This window comes from Megalopta genalis, chromosome 6, assembly GCF_051020955.1.
Source record: "Megalopta genalis isolate 19385.01 chromosome 6, iyMegGena1_principal, whole genome shotgun sequence".
Lineage (NCBI taxonomy): Eukaryota > Metazoa > Arthropoda > Insecta > Hymenoptera > Halictidae > Megalopta > Megalopta genalis.
In genome coordinates, this window is record NC_135018.1 from 20,543,203 (window position 1) to 20,568,499 (window position 25,297).

At 36.3% G+C, this 25,297-nt stretch overlaps 1 protein-coding gene across 6 annotated transcripts in view; it reads left to right on the forward strand.

Annotated features, from left to right (window-relative positions):
- LOC143259661 (E3 ubiquitin-protein ligase RNF220) overlaps positions 1 to 25,297 on the forward strand; it is a 225,366-nt gene that overhangs the window by 14,012 nt on the left and 186,057 nt on the right. For all 6 annotated transcript variants that reach the window (XM_076522920.1, XM_076522922.1, XM_076522916.1 and 3 more), the window contains one exon: positions 1,031 to 1,574. In XM_076522920.1, coding sequence (XP_076379035.1) covers positions 1,031 to 1,574 — 544 coding nt within the window. The remainder of the gene's footprint in view (positions 1 to 1,030; positions 1,575 to 25,297) is intronic.

The window sequence follows — 25,297 nt, forward strand, 5'->3', positions numbered from 1 at the left end:
ATAACACAAATATATAAAAAAGTACATTGATTAAAAGAATCTAAGAATGTCAATCGTTAAAACCCTTTCAGTGGCAACCAAAAGACTAAAAACTACCAAACCTGGTTGATGTTGTTTGGTAAAGTTCCAGAAAGAAATTATAAAAATTTTTTAAAAACTGAAAATTACAAAATCTAGAAAGGAACATAAATTATGGATTAATACTGTTATTTATTAAAAATATTTAGAAAACAACATTTTGTCAAGTGTTGGCAACGATATATCGTTGTTCGACAGAAGGTATTCGAACAGCTTTCAAAACGCAATAACTTGCTTAAAACTGAACTAAATGACCTGAATTTTTTTTAGATGATAGAATTACTAATCTACTAGACAATGATTAAAATAACTTTTTTTAAATATTGCTATTACCTGGAACGACAAAAAAACAGCTCCTGTATTTAAAATTTTTTATTTCAGCTTATAACGAAAATTTAAAAAATGTATTTTGTAGATATCGAAATGCGTAAAAAAACTGCGTTTCTCACGATCTTTAATTGTTTGTAACTCATAACAAAGTCAACCGATTTTGATAAAATTTTCAGTATGCATACAAGTTACCAAGATCTACAGAACCCATTTCTTTAAATTTTCGTTTCTAGTTCAGATAAAAAAGTTACAAACTACAATAGTTTATTTCCTTTCGTCATTCCAAGTAACAGCAGAATTAAAAAGAAGTAGTTTGGTCATAACGTCTCCAAAAAATTCAAGTTATGTAGTCCAGTTTTAAAAAAAGTTGTTGCGTTTTAAAAGATATTCGAATACTTTTCATCAAAGATATATATAGTACATACTTCCATTACGTTCACCAATAGAATCAACCTAAATCTCAAAATAAATCTTGAAATTTCTGCAAGGGGAACTAGCTTCAAGATTTAAATGGATCTATTTATACCTACTGTAACATCCACAAAAGCATTCAGCTTGCAGAGGCTAAAGAAAATTACATCCCTATACATTTTCTACTAACGGTTGGCATTCTGTTGCTCAGGTGACCGATTCGAAGGATCTCCAAGTGCCGTTCAGCACAGCAGCATCTCTGGGCTACGGTCTCCATCATATGCTCCACTTGCCGCCGCAATTCTTGCACCCTCTGGATCACCGTTTGCCGTTCGGAGGGTTCAGGCCCCTCGGGCCATCGGCGTTCGCTCCGCCGAACAAGTGCTTGAAAATCGAGTCCGGAAACGGACCAGTGACCAGTTCCGGATTGCCGAGCATCGGCTCTCTGTCGAGTATATCGAACATGTTCTCGCCGTCGCCGTTATCCTCCGCTGGCGGAAGTGCCGTGGTCTCTGTTTCTGGAGCTAACACTAGCATCGGAGGCGTCGGAGGCGGGTCGAACAGCGCGACGGTGCAAGAGATAGCGCCGCAAAGTCCTGCCGGGTCGACGTGTCGGTCGCCGACGGGACTCGGGACCGGGCCCGGGTCGGGACCCAGTCAAGCCACCCCCGAAGAAGAGGATCGCGACGCCAACGCAACTCCGGGCTCCGAGAACACCGAGCGGTCCACGCCTGAAGAGGGACGACCATATCGCCGTAAGTCGATCAGTCTTTTCATTTCATGTTGTCTCTTCTTTGCAGGGACTTCTACCGACATCCACATTAACGGTATCTTTCGGTTGTTTCTTCGAAACTCTTATGGCCGATTTATATCATTCGTTCAGGCACGGAATGTTTACGGAACGTTTACGGAACAGTTTCGGTTCAGAGAAACAATATTGTGGGAAAAATATGCAACTGTTTATATGTAGCGTCGCGGATCGTTTCGGCACATACCATTTCAGAGATTTGCCGACGGGCATTTTCAATAACAATGTTTTGCCTAAACCGACATCCATCTGTCCATGTTGAAACGAACACGTTCGTATGATGTGCATTTCGTTCAAACAAAAGTCTTGCTAAAGACGTGTGACGCAATAAGCATAACAAAAAATTAATAAAGTTAGTGAGAAATTATTGCTTTTTTTTATACAATCAAAAAGACAATAATAATAATGTCCAATATTCTCCATCAATTTTTCTCTTGTTTAACATTTTACCTGCAGCAAAGCGATGTTTCCTTTGTGTATTCTCCTCTTCTACATTTAACAATGCTGTTATGCAGCACAGATCTTTTACAAATAAATGTGCGAATATTTTTAACTGTTAATCGAACGATAAACGGAAGAATTCTTATTATATATTCTCTTAGGTAAATAGTAGATGCGTTTGCTTGAATTGTACCGTTTTGTAAACGTTCCGTACCTGAACGGATGACATAAATCGGTCTTTATAGATATCGAGAAATACGAAAATACAGACCAGTTTTAGTGGGAATCACAAAGATTTCAGTCGATGTGAAAAGTATTCGTGCATCTCTTAAAATGAAATAATTGTTTTACAATTGGGCCGAACAGTCCATATTTTTGCGGGATGTTAGAGGGATTAGTTTACTGAACAATGACTAAAAAAGTATTTTCAAAAATTGGTTGCAATGACGAACAAAATAAAAGAATGGTGTTTTCTTCAATATTTTTATCTGAGCCTATAACGAAAATTTTGAAAATGCATTTTGCAGATCTCGGTAACTTATATGCACACTGAAAATTTCATTAAAATCGGTTGATGTTATTGTGAGCTATTAACATTTAAAGAATAACAAATAAAAATTTTTACATCTTTCAGTGGCTGTAGCTTGCCTCAACCCACTCCAATGAAATTTTCAGTATGGATATAAGTTACCGAGATCTACAAAAGAGTTGAAAAAACATAATTTTTTAATTTTTTTATCATCTACACCAATTGAAATTTTTGAAAAAGCTTTTTCAGCCATTGTTTAGTAAGCTAATTCCTCTAACATTGCAAACAAATTTAGATCGCTTGACTTAATTATAAAAATGTTATTCCGTTTTAAAAGTTGATGAATACTTTTTTCACCGACTGTAATAGATAGTCTCGATTTAATAAAAGTGAAAAATAATTACACAATTCGAGCAAGATATGTTCTTTAATTTTTGTCGTAAAGCGTTTTTGTTTTGTTTTCTCAAGGCAATATTGTTGGATACCATGTATGTAAATCATAATCGAAGAAGTATTTACTGTATGTTCATTTAATCGCTCTATGTTACTTTTTAATTTCAATCTCATTGATAAGACAATTTCATTGAATTAATCAAGATTCATCTGAGCCTACGAAACATATGCAATTATTTCTAAGCGATTATTATGTCCTTTGACTTTCGTCAGTATTCATACATATCAATACAAGGTGCTTGAAAACAAGTGGGAGGAAATTTAACACTTGGGTAAATAATTTCATTATCGAATATAAGTTGCATAAATTTTTATTTCGAGGCTATAAAGCTGTGTAATAGTGACCGCAGAATTGTCATTCGATTTTTTTTGCGTCGTTTATCGCAGTGAATTTTTTCATGTTTCTCACGTGATGGAATAATCATTTGCGTGAAAAGGTGATTAAGTAATCGTCACGGTGGAATTTTGTCGTGGCGATAAAAGGAGGGGGTCATATGCACGTGACCGAACTGCGCATCTTTTTATGCAAATTCTCATTGCCATGGATTATTTCATAAAAACCAAGATATCGAAAAGCATTATTTCGTCGACTAAAAGATTCCTCGTATCGAAATTACGGTACAAATTTTAATTATTACGTCCTTTATGCTCGTTAACGTAAAGATTTAATAAAAAAAAGTAATTAGATTTGTTATGGGACATTTTTTGATTAAACAGAGTTTTATAAATTTCCAATAATCAACAAATCGATAATATTCAATACGTCAAATAATATTTTAATACATGAAACCATTTTTTAATGGTTTTTTGATGAATGAATGGGAATGCATTTTTTAAAACTCAATCCCTTTACATATTTTCATACACGATGTTCATTTAGGGGAAACAATTTATTTGTAGCTCATTTGCATGTAAACTGTGATCAATTAATCTTTCTATTTAAGTAACAAAAGAGCATAATTAAACGTCACTGACAAGTATACCAGGATTACTTGGTCATACTTTATTAAAAAATTCTCACAATAACTGAGTGATAAGTAGCAAATTGAATTTCTCCATATAACAACGCATATCGATTAGATATGCATAGAAATACTTTCATTATTAAATCCAATGATTACATTGAATTTACGGTTCACACAATACATATATTTTCGAAGTTAAAATATATTAGAATACACTAAAAATGTTAGAAGAATTTAGAAATATGTAGTCATCTCGTTATCAACTTATGAAAACTATTAAAGAAAAAAAACATTCTCGTTAACTTCTAGTTTTTGCAATCAATGAAGAACATTTTCATTTCGCCCAAAGATCCGCAGCGCGAGTCATCATTGTACACGGAAAATTTGTGTATTTTTTTATTCCAGATATTTCCGTTATCGTACATATAAGAGCGAAGCAAAGCTTCGCTGCATTTAATATACCAGTTGGAGGATTTCATACTTTTTACGTTGACAAACGATGTGTATACAAAGACCAGCTGAAACATATATAGGAATTTGCAGAGGAAGAACCGCGGAGATTTGTATGCTTAATCTACCTAAGTCGTTTATTTGAATTCTCAGGGGCGTAACAGCTGTGCCGCGTCCGATGGCTCGCGTGCGCGCACGAGCTTCGTTTCCGCGCGTTTGCTTATTTTTCGGTGTGGTCTTAATTACCGAAAGATAGAGCCATCCATTTTTCTTTGGCTAGAGATTCGTGGCGATCGTTCTCCTCCTCGCAGCCGAACATTTTTCATACCCGTCTCCGCTCTTTTTCACCCTCAAAGTATCGTCTCCTGGTCGCTTTGTAAATTCTCTCTTGTTAAAATCGCGGAAAAAAAGGAGACCGACACACGGCGGTCGAGAGACCCCTGTATCTTTCTCTCTGTCCTCGTACACGGCGGCTAATTTTCGCCTGATAGCGGGACGAGCTAAAAAAAGGAGGCTGGAAAAGGTTGAAAGCATGCAGCCTTGGCGTCAAGCTACCTCTCAGTTTTATTTTTGCGAAACGGCCGATGCCAGAATAACGATGTCCTTTGACCGCGGCCAAGCACTATGTAACCTTGTTGTTAATTAGTCGATATTCACTTTGTCGCCGCGCGTGTGCCCCTGCACAGAAGACTCGGGTTGCGTAAAATATTGTTTGTTCTGTGGCGTCGAATCGAGAATTCGTTTCAATTGCGTAAAGACCGCGAGACTGCTCGCGATGAAAATTTATATTTTTTCAGGCGATTGTCAAAAAATCCGAAATTAACGAGAATCGTGTTAGGTCGAGCTCCAGCTCGAACAATATTTCACCGCTCGTTTGACGAAACATAAAACTTGGCTCTTTTGATAACAAAATATGAATGGATTCAAACATGAGTTGTTCCAATTATGAACTAATCAATCGGTGCGTTCATTTGCCGTCTTTGTTACAAAATACAAATGGATGTTTGAGCTTTTATGAACTTGGTATTAATCGATGTGATTGCAAGGAAACGATGGAACAGTGTTAAATCAGTAATCTGTGTTCTAGGTTTTCATTCCCAACTCTTTGTCTCTAAATTGTCCACAACTTTCTACTTAATTACTTCACACAACAGTCTACTTAATTTTGACGAGTATACTCGTGATGAAGTAACGATTTTTGTGTTACGACGAGTATACTCGACAAAAGTAGCTGGTCAAGTGATTAATAAATGTTAGTATTGCAATTAAAAAATGAATAGATTGCAACAGCTAACTGATTGATAGGATCATAAATAAAGTGTTTAGTTTTGCTTATCATGTTAAACTCTGAGAAGCTTTATTTACTAGAAACCTATTTATAGGATTTTTAATGACTGAGCTGTTTGTAAACGAAATTCGATAATTTTCTTTTAAATAATAATTTCGGAAGGACTTGTTGGATTATATAACTTGTATCATAAATTAAATCATTATTTTTTGTTAAAGAAACTTTTAACTGTTGATCTTCAATTTTGAAACGATTATTTGAAAATTGCCAGCTACAGAAATGTGTGACTCTATATGTATCTAATTTTAAAAGCAATGTTGAGTTTTGGTTAACGAAATATTACTTCTTCAAATTCTGAAGCATTTAATGTTGTAAATAGTATTTTAAATATTTTTTCTTCATATTTTAGTCAGTTATTATTGAAAGTATGATGACATCCTTACTTGGAAACTTTAAAAATTTGAGCTACGGGTATTTATATTTACGACATTGTATTTACGACATTTGTACTTTACTTTGACTGAAATTGGTGTTTCTTTTAATAAGTTAGAGACAAGTACATTTTTTTCTGAATTTATCTTTATAGAATAATTGTGAGGACAGTAAAGAAATGGGATTGGTACTGGTCGCATAAGATTTTTAAACGGTGGATATTAATTGTATAATCGGCGTATAGAGTTGAAGAATTTGCAGGAAAATTGTGACATGATCAGCAAATAATTTCATCGGCGCGTACGCCTGTCGGCAGTTTCTGTGTATTTTAAACTCCACGACGCATCGTTTTGCTCACATAGCCGTTCACCCTTTTTGGTAGCTACACCGAATAGAGGTTGGAATATATCAATACCTACGCATGAAATATGCTCATTATCTCGATTGACAGAGATTCATGGTAAATATTCATTTGCTGCACCATTCGCGAATTTACACTATCGTTATTTGATTTTAGCGACACGGAAAAATTGATCACTATTATCTGATCATCGGGGAACGATGCGAAATTCCGGATTTCATTTTTTGACTATGCGAATTAATTGCTCCACAATGCCTCGATCCTTTCACAATCTTTTATATCACTGCTTATTGTTTGAATCGAACGTTTGTCAAATATTCCAGCATATTTAATTAAAGGAGATGATTTAGTGAATATCATTGTTGAATTCTGCCGATTTCTTTAAATATATTTTGAGGGCATATTTTAGATTGTTCATGGAGGATATGGTCTTTTGCTAAAATATGGATCCACTTTTAACGTAATCCGCATACAAAATGTTAAAAAGACGAGTGAAATAAATGATGAAGTTACTATAAATTAACTTCATTCTTAATTATCTCAAATTATATGAAATAGAAGTTTCAATGGATTTACAACTGTTTTCTTATAACAGGAAAGTTAAAAGTCAAAAAATAACTGTTACAGCAAGATCATTCGAAAATTTTAAAGTCTCATTCAAGCCCCGATTTGACCATCAAAAAGTGTATAGATTCTCTTTAATCTCATTGATCGATTCCAGATGCCCGCAAATATGTATATTTTTCGACTTGAAAGAGCTAAAGTCAAATAAATTTTCACATTTTAAAGCGAAAGAGAAGAAGAATTTTTCAGATCATTGCAAGCCATTACGTACAGTGATATAACTACTCGAAGAACGCGCAAAATGATCGTAATTTCAATGATTTTGGACATAGTAAGTGTGTAAACGAGCGCCGGACGTTGCGCTGTTACCTTTACGCAGTTCGCCGTGAAATGAATACTTTTGTTAGGTCGGCAAAGGATTACCGGTATAACAAGCAGTGCGTATTTTTGCATCGAAATCAAATCGATTGTATTGTAATCACAAAACAGAGAAAATAGGGAAAAGCGAAAGAGTCGGGGAGGGAGAAATACGGGAACGGAAATGCAGATATTTGTCAGGAAATTGATAACTCGAATAAACTCGTCGCAAAACGTTCAAACAGTCTGCCAAACGGGACGATTTTACCTCTTCTCCCGGCGGCGGCACATCCCAAACTACATTTGTTCGTCCGGCGAGTGCGTGCGCGTGTGCATGTGCGTATGCAACATGAGCACGGTGCACGGTGCATATCGGTGTGCATATCGCCGAGCCTCGCTTACCTACATTATTCCGATTCGGTATAAAATTTACGGGTTGCGGGGATGTACTACGCGAAGAACTGATTATGGCCGAATTTCCCAATTATTTCCGTTTTTCGCTAATTTCATTGTGCGATTTTTCCGGGGGAGCGCGGTGTTACTCTGATTGCGCGGAGATTACATCGTAACTTTAGTATTTCTCGTGTCCCCCTTCGTGAACACTCGAATTTGTAAGGGTTATGTTTTTTGTGAAAATTATAGTTGTCCGTTTTTTTTTCTTTGCGTTATTATCGTCATTAAATTTTTGGGTTCAATATCTCATTTTTGTATTCGCGGGATTTTATCGTATAAAGCTAACGGTCTAAAACTTTTTAAGTGGTTTTAAAGCTTTTTTCAACAAAACATTAAACGAAACACACGAAATTCAATCGGAACTAGGTTTTATTTGTAACTTTAAAGAATGAGGTTTATTTACAATGATTCATTTATTTATACCGAACATATGTACATGCGACAATCCTATATTTGCTAAATAAACCATCTGTTTTGAAGTATTTACAATGATTTGTTGCTGAGTACAATATAATTATCAACAGCGTATGTTCATCTCTTTTTCATTTCATTTCACGACGAGTATACTCGATCTGAAGAAATCGCAATATTTTGTGTTATGGCGGGTGTACTCATCAAAAACAGTTGACTGATTAAAATTTTGACAAGGAGACGAATATCTTGAAAAATGATGGTTTGCCAATTTTGTCTTGTAGATTCACTAGCATTTGAAATACAATATACAATAATATAAAGCTGAAGCAACAACATTGTTATGAGTTCCAGTTTCGTCTTATGGAAAAAACAGTTAGATTTTAGAATTGTGGTCAAATTAATGTAATATTGTATTTTTGCAAAATGTTATTATATGTATACCTTGATATTCTTTATTGAATTATATATTTTGTAAATGTATTGTATTTAAATAACATATGAACACGTACAGTCTAATTACAGTACTTAAACACTTTTCAAAGAGATTGCAACAGCTAACTGGTTAATAATGGAATTTTTGTTTAAAAACTTATTGCAAGGTGCAATATTGACGTTGTCGCGACAGGATGCTTATAGCTTTTAAATTGCACTTGCGTATCCGATATTAAAGAACGTTGACGATCGCGATTTGTCTTCATGAAGATATCAAACAATTTTGCTGGTAGCATTGTTGCAAATACGGTGTCGGATTATTTGTGCGGCATAAAGGTGGACTCGCATAACGACTAATTTTCGAGTTTGTCATTGAGTCAATACGGAGTTATTCGGTAAATATTAGCCTGACATTGAAGCAACGTTTGTTCAATCCGTTCACCTAGTACCGGGAATATTTTGTGTCCTCCATACAAAGTGCTCAACGTCAAACTCGTGGAACGTCTGTCGATATTTATACAATTTCTCATTGGCAAGGTGGTAGATCAGGTTTAACATTGATATACGCCGCGTTTCGTTAATGATCAACATTATTGGCCAATACTGATTTACCGAAGGTTGCTTAAAATTTGCTCGAAGAATGATTGACGAATTTTCGCGTTCATACGATTTTTCTGAAAAAAATAGTCCTACTTTGCAATTAATTCTTTTAGGATGAAACGTGTGCTTCGTTCGTTCTAAACATCAGAATGTTACAAGAGTTTGAAGAATTTATTATAAATTTTAACAAATATAAAGATGCCGTTGTATTATTTTTGATTTGTTAAAGATTTTTTAGGATCGAAATGAACTTGTGTGTAATTCACGCTTCTTTAAATCGTTCAAAGAAATTACGATTTTTTTATTAAAATTCACAATCAACATCTATCTATGCAAAAATTACGTACCATTAAGTCTTTGTCAATAAAACGGTTTATGATCAGAATAATGTTATAGTATTCATCTCTATTATTTAGTAAAAAGTTATTTTTGCTTTAATGTTAAAAATTATATTGTACATATGTAACAATTACTTCACGTTTTAAAAAGAGGTAGACGGTGGATAATTCAGCATTTTTCATCTGTATCATTTTTTTTTTTTTTAATAATTTGTGCCTTCATTACAGAAATAAGGAACTTTGTTCTGTAAATCTTTTCATTGGTTAGCTGTCATGTTGCTATTTCATTGCAAAGCGTGGACAGATTGTCGAACATTTCAAAAAGACCGATATATATTGTATTCGGTGAAGTTGAATGTTTAAAGAATATCGGTTACACTCGACACGCGAAATCCGAAATCCGAAATCCTTGAACAAGGTATCTCTGCCATTCCATATTACCTCGTTGTTTTTCTGAAAGCATAAAAACCACGTGGATGGACAGTTCACTGATATACGAGCGCGAGTGCCATGATTCCGCGTCGCTTATGCGATGCACGCGGCGCACTTTGCACTTTTTTCGTGAGAACGCAGTTTGTAGTCGATCGTTTATACATATGATCCATGGATATTTACGCGGGGAAAAAACGAATGAGTAACGAGAGTCTGTATTTTATTTCATTGTTTTGTTATTACATATTAATTTTCATTTTATTGTTCGCCGCTGCCATTGAAAGACGTGATACGAATTAATGGGACCAGATTCGGCGGAGTTTTAAATTGGAAAGATTAAATTTCACAACATTTCCGTGCGCTGCAAACGAAATTTGTTAATGTGGAAATAATTCGTTGCGCAATCGGTTCTTTTTTTTCCGAAAAATTGATCGCTTATTGCTCACGGACAGTGTTTACACATGTCGAATACTTGAAACCGACGAATTACGTGTAAGTTCCCTGTTTTTAATTGGCTGTTGATATAAACTTGTTAGTTCGATTATCGACCGACGTTAAAACGCGATCACGTTATTTTGATACCTACATAGTGCGGGGAGTGCATAGTTTTCCTTAACATAATTACAGAAACGAATTTATTGCGGCATAAATATTCTAATTGAACTAGCAAACACGCGGAACAACAAAATAATGCCATAATTTTCAGTACGCGTGTGACATAAAATGAGGTTAAAAATATGTTTCCGTAACAAGAGAAAGTAGAACGTTGAAATTTTTCATCCAGGTATTTTCGGCTCGAATATGCATTTTTTTCATAACACCCATTGCTTTCGGTGCGCGCGCGCATTTAATATGTATAAATATGAATTATAAAAATTACTCTCACCACACGTGCTACGGAACATCATATATTTTTTAAGGGGAGATGAAAGCATTCGCCTATGTTTAACGATTCTTAGATTTTTTATATAGTTCTGTAAAATTGCTAACGACTCTCTTAGAAACTACTAATTATTATTCTTATTTTCCTAATCACTTCTCATAACTACATCTAACTACTCTAATTACATCTCTCATGTTAAGTTTACACAACGTTAAAAGTTCAACGAAAAAAAACAAGAAAATCGATGTTAAATAAAATGAAAATAGACATTTTTTCAGCACATGTTACGTTATATTTGAACGAGCTCTTTTTCCGTACGAATTAAAAAAAATTGGAGATGGATTACAAAGCGATAACAAAATTGCTGGTGTAAAGACGAGCGATACAAAAATGTAACATAATATGTAACGTTGATATCGTCGAGTTAAAATGATTCATTTCAGACCTTTAATTTTATAATTGCGGAAAAAATCCGCGGATTGGTACTTTTGCACGAAGTTGTTAAATAAATGTTGAATAAATTTTTTGTCGATTGATTCGAATGACCAAACAAATAAAAAATTCATGTTTTTTAAACTATTTTATCTGAGCCTCTAATGAATTTTTAAATAAATATGCAAATGTTATTGAACTATGTAAAAATCTCCAGATTTCTTATTGGTCGAAAATTATAAGAAAACTATTTTCACGATCTTTACGTTACAGGCGCATATAAAAAAGTTCAAAAACATGAGTTTTTTTATTTATTTTCTCATTCTAACCAATCGCAAAGTTTGAAAAAATATTCTTCACATATTGTCTGTTGTATTTTTTATTTATTGTTGTAAATTAATCCTTATAGTATCTCAAAAATTAAACAAATTATTCAGTCCACACACAACCTTGAAAAATTTATTGCGTTTTAAGAAGTTTCCGAATATTCCGTTGACCGTGTTTCCTGCAAATATATGACATTGGGTCAATTTGATCCAAATTGACTTATTTGTGACACTACACAAAATTCGTACAATGGTTGGCGCGTGCAAGCATAGAAAACATTTTCCAGGGAATCGTAAAATTACCGGCGATCGATCCTTATACAATTAGTCTTGACAGGTTGTCTCCCATGTGAAAGTAGCTGGGCATACTTTAAATCGATTACGCTGCACGTTTTCCACGAGCCTCCTAATGGCCCTCTCACGCAGCTACCGTAAAATAGAGAAATCATTGTAAAAGGTCCGAACGACGCGCGCCTTTCCGGCCGTTTCTCCGGAGAAGGGTGGACGCAGGAAAAATTTGATTACCAAATAATTCGTAGAACGTGCTAGTAAATCGCGGCGTGGCTCGCCGTGTTCGTTCTTAGAATACAAATGAGAGGGTAACTGCTCCTACGCGGCCGAGCGATAATGAAACTGGCGGACAAGCGGACAAAAATGTGGACAACCTCTTTCTTGCCGGATAAAATGCTTGAATATGGATGGACGGGCCGGCAAGCTTTTTCGAAAATCCGCGACCGATAGAAATCTCGCCGCTTTCTGCCTTAATAAGATTACTTTTCGCTGGATGATGGAACTTTTCGACCATTTCACATTAAATTTTGCAGTCTTTACTAAGGCTTTTCTTTCTCGGAAACTTTAAATGATTTCGATTCAATTCTATTCAGCCGAATACAAATTTCTGTCTTCAGTAATTTTATCCCCTTGCACTCAGAGAATGTTCTCAAATCAACTTTTAGCAACTCGAACGTATTCAGTCGTGAAATAGTAAGTGTCAAATCCAATATAAAATGATATAGCATTGGAAAGGATTGGAGGTTGATACAAATTTTGTAAAACAACGTGTCGATAACGTATCGATATCTTTAAATTGCTTTGATCTTTTTATTGTCTTAAATTTTATTTAGTAAATTTCGTCACAAATGCATGAAACCTATAGTGTGTAATTACAGTTATTAATTTAATGTTTGAAATGATACTTATAAAACGGAAATATAAACAGTAGAATTGCGTTTACTTCCTTTTTTAAACGAAACTTTCAATTTAGAAGGAACATGGCATGTATTCGACGTCTCTGATTTCTTGATAAAATGAACATTCGTTGGCACAACATACATCTTCCAAATGACTTACGTATACTACTCTTTATATATATATGTACACCAAGTTTTATAACAAAATTCTTGTTCAAATATGTTAATAGTCTTAGTAGTTATTCAGTTCGTTTCCTAAGTCTAAAACCTAATGAAAGAGGAGCTAAGTAAGACAAAGCAGTCAAAATTGAATTCTAGACAAATGACGCATAATATGATGGCCAAAATTAAAGTATCATACTGGAATGTACATTTTCGCTCTCGGTGCTTCAAAAACTATCCCGTGGGCAGCTATAGAACGGTGATCGATGACGGGACTGCCGTGTATACCTAATCTGATTACTGTCCAAATTTTTAATTGCATTTTTTCAGCAGTCAAAGAGAAACAAGGGTGTGCCTTATGGGCCACACCAATCCCATACCCAACCATTGTCCTCTTGTTCGTTTGTATCCGATCGGTGGAAGCATGATGACCAACGGCGACATTGCAGACGGTTACAGCCAGTTACCAATCACTCTTGTAGAACAATAAAGCGAAAACCGCGAAAAAAATTCTCGTCAAAAGTATCGCGTTTCATATGCGCCTAATGTGTGGGCCGAGAGCGTAGCGGCATGTGTAACCCTCGCGCGAAAACAATAAATAGCAAGTCAAGTGTTGTCACGCGGTGAAAAAGAAAAGCCAAGTCTTGAGCTCTTGCCGTAGAACATTTTCCCAATCACAAAAATTGATGGTTAATGTCTGCACTTTTTTCATAACACTTCCAGCAATGCCACTATGAGCTTTTTACATTTACAGAACACACGATTCTCGAAAATTCTGCGGATTTAAAAGTGTGATAAGTTGTCATGAAGAACATTGAACTTTTCTTTACTGCTGCGTAAAGATTGATACTTTTAAAAAACAGTATAGTGACAGTCATCTGCATACATAATTACCAAACGAATAACTTTACCGAAATATATTTTGTACAATTTGTTTTTAACAGAGGCTAGTATCAAGGAAGAACGTTAATTTTAACAGAGATTTTTAATTAGTACATTAGACAATTTCGTAATAATCTTGGTTTAAATGTTTCTTTGCTTACCATGAATGCTCTGTCAATTTGAGATCATGAGATTGTGAAGTCTATTGAGTTTATGCCAATTTATACTAATATTTACATCATCTGAATACGATCATCCAATTAAATTGTTAATTATTAATTATTAATAAAAAACGCAGGCTTCATTTTCCAATATTCATGTTGAATCGCTAAATATTTTTCAATGATATCAAATTATTCAAGTACAAACGACAATTATCTAATTCTGCCAGATTATTTCCATTGTACTTTGGCCATCACTGATCAAAAACATCTTCCAATTTTCATGTAGCTCAAAACTGAATGAAATATTTTTTGTTTCATTCCGTGAAATCCTCATTAACAATTCCGCATCAAGAGATGTTCATACGTTTTAACGATTTTGAAAATTTCATCAATATTCACCCTTAAAATTTGCTGAATATTTACGAATAGTAAATTTTTCCTTTAATTTTCTCTATATAAATCGCGTCGAGGATTAACGAGGAAGACGAAAAAACTGTGGAGTGTTTCGTGATCAGTTATTCGCTGCCGACAGATCGCGGTTGGACAGTAGTCGATGGAATGCCGGTCATTTGTAACTCAATAATTCTAGTTCGTTTGTAATCCGGTAATCTATACTGCGGCTCGTTATTCACGCATCGTAATGAGTTTCGCGTTACGCGCCTTTTCTCGCTGCGGACAGCAGGAAAGTTCCTCGTAATGAGCTGTCGATATCCCTGGCACGCGGGTATTTGCGATAATGGTAACACAGGGAAAGCGTAACACGACGAATTTCTCTGCACACCGTGCCGGGAATATCGGGTGTTGATTCTTTTATTTCTATATCGATTCGCTGATATCTATGTGTCATTGCTATCGCATTTTATAATTCGCCGAAATTTGCGAGCATCAGTTTTTTCCATCGCGCCGATCGTGGACGCGCGTTGCAATTTAGCAAGCTGATTTTTTCAAGCAGCCTGTGACCGATCATTTATGCTATCATAAGCTTTAAGCACAATTTTAGTTAAAAATTTCTCGTCATAAATATTATTCTGGCATCGTTTGTATACACTAAATCATCTGAAAACCTAACTTGGTATTATTTTTAATTAAATATGTTCATAACCATTAGGCTGCGGATCTTTATGCAAAATAAAATATTTCTATATTATTGGAAGACGCAGTAGTTAAATAAAAATATATTTCTTCATTTAATATTGTTAATACATTAAGAATAATGTGTGACAGTATCTTTAAATTCTTTTAAAGTATGCATAAAAGTATGCATAAAAGTGGCAAAAATTATCGGTTCCGAAAAGTTTCATTTGTGAAGACGCTGAAAAGTTACTGTGAATTAAATATATGCTTAGATTTTGTATGATTGGAATATACGTAGGTACATTTGTTCTTTAATGATAATAGTAAAATAAGATTATTGCATTATTCATGTTTGCAATATTCGAACCGTCCCAAAGTATTTAAAAACGATATGATTAAAGATTTAGAGGATTTTATAATCGAACAGAACAACGAAAATTGCACTTTGACACATGCGAGCGATCCTCTCGCACTCGCGGATCATGCAAAGCGAAATTTGCATTTTTGAGGTCCACTAAAATGCAATTCGAAGTCAAAATATTTGTACTCACGTAATAAACGTAGGTATTTATACGAGGAAAGAGCACTGACATAATGTGAGCATCACCATTTTGATATTACGTAGATATATACATTTTCGTGACATCGTTTCCTATTAAAAAGCTGACCGGCGAATATATCGGATTTAGTTTAATGGGAATGCAAATTAATTCCAAAGGAAAACATCACGCGTAGGAAGAAGTGGTTTGCCAGTAAAAAAATTGATTGAATCATGAATGCATGGAGAGAAACTGTATCCTGTATGGATAGTGGGAAATGTGTCTGATAATGAAGGTGTTTTGCTCTGCTTTTGATAATGGTTCTTTTAAAATTACAATAAAAGTTCGAGTAACGCTAATTAAACCGAAGGCTTTGATCAATTTAATGCAAACTTTATAAAGGAATATTTTGTGCTAATTGGTTTAATTTTCAAGATAATATTCTTCTGTTCACTAAATCCAGAAGAACGGTTCATTTATCGCTTTACGTAACAAAACTATTTGATAAGAATAATTTATAAGTGTAGTTATTCTATCGTATTTCAAATTTCATATTTTTCGGATAATTCATACAACAGAAAGTTATGCAAACATTTACTGATTTAAAATTATGTTAGGTAAACATGCTTTCACGATCCACACTTTTTTTTAGGTCGAACTCTTCATCCATAGTTTTCGGAGGACAGTATGTGCAAAACAAAATGTGTCGAAAATTATATACGTATATTATGTCAACTTTGTCTAAACTTAATTTTCCATAACATATGCAATAATTAGATTGCGAATCTACAAACCTCCCAAGTACAAGAAGCTACGTATATCGATAAAAATTAGCAATACCTTAATTTTATTTTCATCTTATGAAATTTTTTTGTGAATGAAAGAAATTTCTCTCTTAGTTTAGTTTTAGTAAAATTAAGTGTGAAAATCCATATTTGCATAAAAATCCGCAGTCTAGCAATAGTAATTGGCACAAAATGACCGACAGAAATGTCTCTAAAAATTGAGGACACAGAAATCTTGTCCCATATGAATTACTTCGCTCAAAGGCGAACATTTCGCGACAGAGAACAATTAATTTTTAATTAACCCCGTCAAGGATATTTCAAGGATATTTCAATGACAGCCAAACTTTTCAAACTGGAACAGTTTATTTTCGATTTTACGAGACGATCATCACGGCCAAGATAACTGCGCGCTGTGTCTCGCGATAAATGTTCATTTCTTGCAATAAATGTTCAGCGTTACGACTGTGAATTCTACGACAGTCATATTTTGCTCGTAAAATTGTTTTTCATGAAGTAGATTGCGCTCCTGTAGTAATTATCAAGACGAAATTCAACTTGGCCACGGAAAACTGGCAATCGACGTGTATGAAGCATAAAATGTGTATATCGCTGTGGTTCAACCTCTTGGCGCATAATTATTCGTAATATATGTATTTCCCACTTCTGGAGCTCGAACTCAATTTGTGAATTTATTACATAAGTATGGCTAAAATTTCTGTTGTAATTTCTAAAACATTCATCATATTTTTTCCCATTTTAGTTTATATTGTCTAGTGCTGATGTTATTTTCGACACTCAATTCAATATTGTTCAACTAATTTATATATCGTGGTTCAAACCTGCATGGGAATGATTTCTTACATAAAACTGTGCCGAAAATATAGAATAATATTGTTTTATACAGGGCTCCATTTCCGAGAAAGTCGTGCACTTAGATAGGATGGGGTTCGATAGGCCTGGCAAGCAAACCAAACTTTGCGCAGTTATGATAAAAATGGATACGTCAAATATACAATAGGGGAACTTTAGAAGAATTTAAAGATACTTTTATATTCTTTGCAAGTCGTTAAAATGAATAAAAGAAGAAATAAATCTCTGCGCAATAGCAACTTCTTGCATTTATTGCAGACAATTTATATTTTGTTTCAAAATCCGTAGTCTAGTTATCGTCATTTAGGAATACTACTACACCTAACAATGATATACCATTACATTAATAATAATTCGCTCTATTTTGTTTCCACCAGCGATCTCGGTTACCCAAAATACATAAAAATATTCACTTTCTGTGGAACCTAAAAATATCTTCAAAGACACAACAATTTCAGTCGAAAAAAGCAGATTACATATATTAATTTTCTGCTCTTAAATGTAGTATCTTAAAATACTAGCATTCCATAGCTACTGAGAGGATTCCAAAGAATCGATAATTACTAAACTTTTGCGCAAAATAACAATTGTCTGTATTAATTGTACTGAATAAGAGTCAAACAAAGATGTACTTCTTCTGTTAGTAGTTTAAATCGATTCAAAACAGTGTATCCAGAGAGATTTTTTAATTCGTTCGATGTCCTTATCCAATTTTATTATAAATACATAAAATCGATCAGTCTAATACTTACAAATCTTACTCGTATTCCAAACATACCTAGTCTGCTACAGCGACTTGAGTCGTATCTTCCAGTTTGCTAAAAATGAGAAAGACTCGGAAGAAGAATGAGAAGTTCCGAAAAATTCTCAGCAAATGACAGCTGGTCCGGACAAAAACCAGTACTTAAAGTACTTGCAGGATATAATGGGTTGAATCGCCTATATACTGTTCCCCGCGTGTTCATTGAATTCCAACTGGTCAACATCCTTGGACATACTTGGCGCACTCCAATCGGAAAAGTACCGATGATTTCAAGCGGAACAACCGTTTCTACAATCGCGGCATTTCCCGTTTCATCTGCGGCGAAGTAACACACGTACTTGCTATCCTCTATTTTCGGTCGGTAGGGTTGTAGGAGAAAGGGACAGAGACAGAGAAAGGGAGAGAGAGAACAAGTGAGTGAGTGAGTGAGTGAGTGAGTGAGTGAGTGAGAGAGTGAGAGAGAAAGTGAGTGAGAGGGAGTTTGAGAGAGGAAGAGAGAGAGAGAGAGAGGAGGTGGAGCGGATAGCTGTGAAGGAAGACGTTCGATTTATTATACAAGAGCAGGTGCAGCTGCAACTGCGACGACGTCGAGTACGCTCCTCCCGTTCCGCGGTATATACATGTAGTCGGTGCCAGAATGGAAGAAGAAGTAGGAGAGTCGAAGGTAGCTCAGCATTGGTGGCGTCGGTGCGCGCCGTAAAATAACTGAGACGTAGAGTCCTCCTCCTCTCAACTGCAGCCAACTAGGCGGAGCTCTGTATACGAGCTGCATGTGCATTGGGTAAAGACTCCACCGCCTGGATCCTTGCGCAATGGAAAGGACTCCGTTTCTACCTAGACGCCTGTATTTCTTGCCATAGTCACCTATATACACTCCTCGCCGCGCCAACTTAACCAGATCCTGCGCGGAAGCTACGCGATAGACGGCTATACTTGTTTTCGTTTCCTGCCGCTTCTGCCGGCGATCGATCCGACGTCTTATTTCGAACTTGGATCTCCTGCGATCGTGCATCGCAACTCCCGATGGATCAACAACTTGCTCGGCATCGGATCAATGCGTATTTTATTTGCAGACTGCTTCAATGGGCTGAGAACAAGGTTTCTGTAATGTGTTGGCGATGACGATGCTTTGTGATTGATTAGAGATGACTGATTAGTAGATAATATAAAGCACGGTGTGTGGTATTGAATAATTGATGCAGGAAATTCATTCAGTTATCGTGTTTACGGTTATAATTCACTGTATAGCATAACGTGTGTCATCAAGAGTAGAAAGTATTGACTAGGATAGTGGAGCTGATTACTGTGGAGGATGACAATTAGCCGTGCCTTTGATTTGTTTTTAGACATAATTAACTTTATATTTACCGAATAAAACATATTACATTGTGTACTCTTTCATTTCTTTATTTTGTTTATTTTTGAGTAAAAAAATTTGATATGTCTTATTCGATAAATATAAAGTTAATTACGTTGGAAAACAAATTAGAGGCTCAGTAATTTGTCATCCCACAGTAATCTGCTCCACTAGTCTACGTTGCGGTTGTTTTGTGTAAATATTAATTGTATCAGATACAAATGATGTAGGATCTCTACCAAGCCTTAAGTAAAATAGTAATCGTACTAAAAACTTTATTAAATTGTCTATATTGCGAAATTTTTCACCATCAAATGATCACTTATAATTAGATTTACAATTAAATCATCACTTGTTCTATTCTGATAAAATAGCATATCGCTCCTGTGTGATATGTTTACTCTGTACATTTCGAATTCTTGTCTAGAAATCAATTTTTCTGCAGTTTTTGAGAAAGTAGCAATTTTTGGAGTTTCACGATCAGAAATAACTGTGCTCCGTGTACCATTGATGTGCGCAAAGTTTCAGCAAAATCTATTGAATAGTTTTCGAGAGATCTTGCATTCATGCTTCGAAATAGTTTTAGGAAAAATACGTCTGAAGTTTGTGGAAAGATAAATCTTGACTTTAAAGTTGATTTATATTGAAATTAGTAAGGCTATGAATGCGGTAGCGAAAATGGTCACTCAGTGTGCAAGATCATTTTTGTTCAAATGCAGATGTGTGTGTGTGTGTGTGTGTGTGTGTGTGTGTGTGTGTGTGTGAATGTTTACAAATTATATTTGAAATAAGTTAAAGAATTTGGATTAGGGAAGGCCGAGGCAAAGTTAGTAAAGTAGAGTTACAGAAAGGATATACAGTATTTTGTTTCAACACATATTATTCCCCAGCTTGGAAACTAAAATGGATAACTCAAGATATCAGCAATCATAACAGCGAGCCGCGAGGCTCAAATAATTCGATCTCTTTTTTCCAAGTTGTCCATTCTAGTGTCTGAGCTGAGGTACAATGTGAGAGAAATCACAGTAAAACGTCACCTTTGGCAAATAAATGCTATCACAAATTTAAATTACAGTTGAATATCTTCGTGCAAATTTACTGAAATTTGTATTTAGCCGCCTTTTTCGGGTAAAATCGACCACTGTGCGGCGTCAGCCGGAGATAACGGAAAAGGAAATTGTACATGTTTTTCTTATTTGTATTTCTACAAGAAATACGTCTATAAGTTTTCAAGCAACGAATACATCAGTTATCAAATTTTCAGTGTTTTTAACTTTTAAACGCGTTTTAACCGATATTCTCTTCTCTTTACCACTGATTATGAAAATATCATTGAAATCGTCTTGCAGAAATGATAAGATAGCAAAAGGTATTACGGGTTTTTCACAAAAGAATCTCAGAAGAAGCAAAAAGAAACACTGTTCGCAGTAGAGACGTCCCCACACTGACCAGGAATTCAACCAGGGCAGAGAAAATTTTCAGACAGATTACAAAGGAGAAATCAACGTGAATTGCTGAACATAATCGAACAACCGTTGACAGTGTCGAGTGAACAGATATGTGTTCTTTTCCGGTATTGGTTCGGTGGCTCGTATCATATTTCCTTGCGCTTATGCTCGCTATTTGCAGTTGCGTTTGTGCCTAGTTACACCGGGCGACGTCGGCCGACGATGACCGAAAAGGAAATTGTGTATGTCCGTTTTATTTGCCGGATGCCGATCGGAAACAATTTCTGGCCTGTTGCAATGAAGTTTTCCGGTGAAGAGGAGATTGCACGAGGTTACATTGATGGTGTTGCAATTGCAGAAACATTTCTACAAGAAATACTTCTATAAGTATTCAAGCAAACAATATATTTAGTTATCGTATTTTCAGTGTTTTTAGTTTTTGAACGCGTTTTAGTCGACATTCTCTTCTTGTTTGTACTGATTACGGAAATATGATTCAAATCGTCTTGCACAGAAATGATAAGATAGCAAAAGGTGTTGCGGGTTTGTCACAAAAAAGTCTCGGAAGATGATAAAAGTAACGCTGCATGTAGTAGAAACCCCCCTCCCTAACTGACCAGGAATTCGGCTAAGGCAGAGAACATTTTCGGACTGACTACAAAAGAGAAATCAACGTGGATTGTTGAACATAATCAAGCAGCCGTTGGCAGTCTCGATTGAGCAAACATGGGCTCTTTTCCGGTCGCGTCATATTTTCTTGCGCTAATGCTCGCTATTTGGAGTTGTGTTTGTGCCTAGTTACATCGAGCGGCGTCGGCCGGTGATAACGGAAAAGGAAATTGTGTATGTTTTTCTTATTTGCCGGGTGCCGTGCGGAAACTATATTTCTGACTGGTTGCAATGGAGTTTGCCGGCGAAGAGGAGATTGCGCGCGGCTGTATAGAGAGGAAGGACGCCATGGCAATCTCCTCCGTCGTCGTTGCCGTAGCCTCTCCCACCTATGCGTTACTCCTACGCGTGCTCCTACTCTTTCCGCTCGTCTTGCAGCAGCGTCGCGACGCGCCACGACTCCTCCGCTCGTTTAACGATCTCCCACGTTTCGCCCGGGATAGAAATAGATGCTCCGCCTCCTAGACGAGCTCTCACCACGGTGCTGAACGTGGCGTACAGCAGCGAAAGAGGGAGACAGAGAGAAAGAGAGGTAAAGAGTGTAAGAGAGAGGGAGAGAGAGATAGAGTGAGAAGAGAGAGAGAGAGAGAGAGAGAACGAAAGAGTGGAATTCTGTGGTACGTGGGTGGATCTCGAGGTACGAATCTCTTTGCAAGGATCTGGGCGTGGTAAGGGAGGAGTTCTCTTTTATCGTGCACGTGAACTCCTTTATATTCACCATCAAACCGGATGTCTGCACACGAACCAGACATCATTGCACTGGTAGCCTGCAATTATCTTGCTTCCATGCACCAGTGCACGCGTTTACGGATATGCCCGGCTGCTGTCGTATGCCGAACTGCTCGAACGATGTTTACATTCCGGGAAACCGTCGCCACCTGGAAATCGAATAGCTTATAAAATTCTGCGAAATAAGAATAAAGGTTTTCATGAAATCTTGTGGTTTTTTTATGCGGCACCTTCTGGTTTATGGGAGAGAGTCGCGCGGTGACTTGGCGTGAACTTTTATGTTGGGACTTGAACTGTTTTCAGTGAAAATCTAGTTTTCCGGAATGCGACTTGTGAGATGAATAGTTTTTTGTAATACGGTGGTGACGGGGAACGTTAAATAATTGGAAGGATATTCGTTGTTACTCGTAGCGATTCGGAACATGTTGTCAAGAATCGATGTATTGCTTGGTTAGTGTGTTTCTAGAACTCATCGATTAATAATTAGACTGCGGACATTTATGCAAATTAAAGATTGTCTCTGTCAGTTTCGTGGAAATATAAACGAAACAGCAACAACAACTTTAATAGGTTAAGAACTTACTAATTATGAATTTACCAACTTACTAACACTTAAATAACATAATACACTTACTTCGTTTTACCATAAACGCATAAAATCCGCAGTATATTAGTAATGTTAGTAAAATAATATATGATTATAGAAGACTTTCATTTAAATAAATATTTGCAGGTATAGCAAATTTTCCTAATTTGTGCGTTCAGAATGTGCTCAAGTCGAATTTCTTTCTTCTTGTACGCCACACTCGATTGGAATCTGGGAATTTTAATAGGGCTGCAAAAGTAATTATAATAATAAATTACTTCTTTCTTTTGCATCGTGTGACGCAAAAATGGATTAAAGAATCTTTAAATTATCGATATTTGTTTAATACTTTCAATACACAGCGCAGAAATGACACAGATGGGTTAAATAAGTAGTTCTGATTTTGTGTCTCTTGTAAGCACTGAGATCAGCGTGTCAAAAAATAATAAACTAAATTCCCCTAGTTTCGACAAGCTCCCGAAATCAGCGGTAGCACGTTAGCAAGCAATATGGTACACGATCGAGACCCGAAGCGGTCAGTTTTGGCGAAAAATGTTGATGGCGGTTCGGTCTAATAGAATTAGCGAACGCTCGAATCCATTTCGGCCTTATCCGCGAACTTTCTCAGAGATGCGTACCACGGATTCGCGCGGCACCTCGGCGCATACGTAAGCAACCAGGTGGAAAGGGAAAGAGAGGGCCGCGCGTTGAGGGTGTGCGTCGCGGGGGACGGAAGGAGTGAGAGGCGTTTTGCAGTAACGGGCCGCGTTGACGTTCCGTGCGGAACACTCGACTCGTGACAGAAATTACTAAACGGTCCCGGGCACTCGTAGCTCGCACAATCGCGAGCATACGTAGTTCCTACGTGTTCATGCACGTATTGTATGTTTCGCAAATGGGAGCAGGAATGAAAGGACGACGGCAGCGGCGGTGGCGGCGGCGGCGGCGGCGGCAGCGGCAGCGGCTGTACGTGGGCGAAACTGAAGGATGGAAGATCAGGAGGGCCTGCGGGGGTTTGAAGCGTGCGAGCCTCACGCATATTAATCTGTTCGACCGCACATCAGCCTCCGCGTCACCTCTCTCCGAATCTCGTTCGTTCACGCACTTCATCTCCCAACCTGTTAACCGGTCGCGCACCTACGCACAACGCCTGCGGGAAATTGGCAAACTGCGGTGCCAGTCCGCTTTCCATTTCCTCTTCATCGTTCTGGAGAACGATTTCCGTGAACGCGCGTCGATCATCGCGCGAACTCCCGACGAATTAATATCCTTCCCCGAGCCCGATGCTCAGGATTGCGCTTTAGCTCCACTAGACAACGCTCGAGAACACCACTATTCCCAACAAATCGAAAAGAAACGATGAAAACTGTTACCTTTGCGTGGAGCAACGGTTGTGGTGTTCGAGAAATACCATTGTTCGTTTTTTTTTGAAGTGTCGATCAGTTCTTAGTTTTCGGAACAGTGATTGTCAAACTAAGACATATAGGAAGGTTGTTTTACAAGCGTGATATGATTTTACTTCGTTTTCAGGACTGTCTAAAAGGATGAAGTATCTTTATGAAGTATAGCTTATGATAATAATAATAATAATGATAATAACAACAACACTAATAATAATAATAATAATAATAATAATAATAATAATAATAATAATAATAATAATAATAATAATAATAATAATAATAACATATAGGTAAAAAACCGTTAGAGATGTGTATACATATATGGAAGATTATCAGACATACAATTAATATCGTTATTAAAATATGAATACCAAAAAGAGATTAATAAAAAGAGGTGGAAAAGTTAAGTTGTAAAATGACATTGTAGAAATGTATTTTCTGCGTTGGTTGCTTTGAAGAAGTCAAATGAAAATGTGGTAGTTTCCTTATTAGTGATTGTAGTAAATGGAAAGAGGGATAACAATCTTTTTACAGTTTCGTGGTTCATTTATTTCTATTATAAATGCATGAAAACCGCAATCTGATGATCAGCTTCACTTGACGAGATATGTTGACTTTGTTGAACTTGGTAACCAGCAAAATATTTTGTATATCGGACCCTCCGAATACATTGCAATTATAAAACTTTCTTATCTTAGTATCTTTATCTACATCTAAAGGCATTCGAGTTAATTTTATACACCTCTGTGAACGCTTTTTAACGTGCTCTGGATGTGCGAAAGTTATGAAGAACCTTATAAATTCTAATGTAACATTTGGTAGCCCAAAAAATTATACTACCGCCAAATCAACATGGTAGTGGACTGCCTTCCTGCATGAGTCAGGTTAAAGTTTCT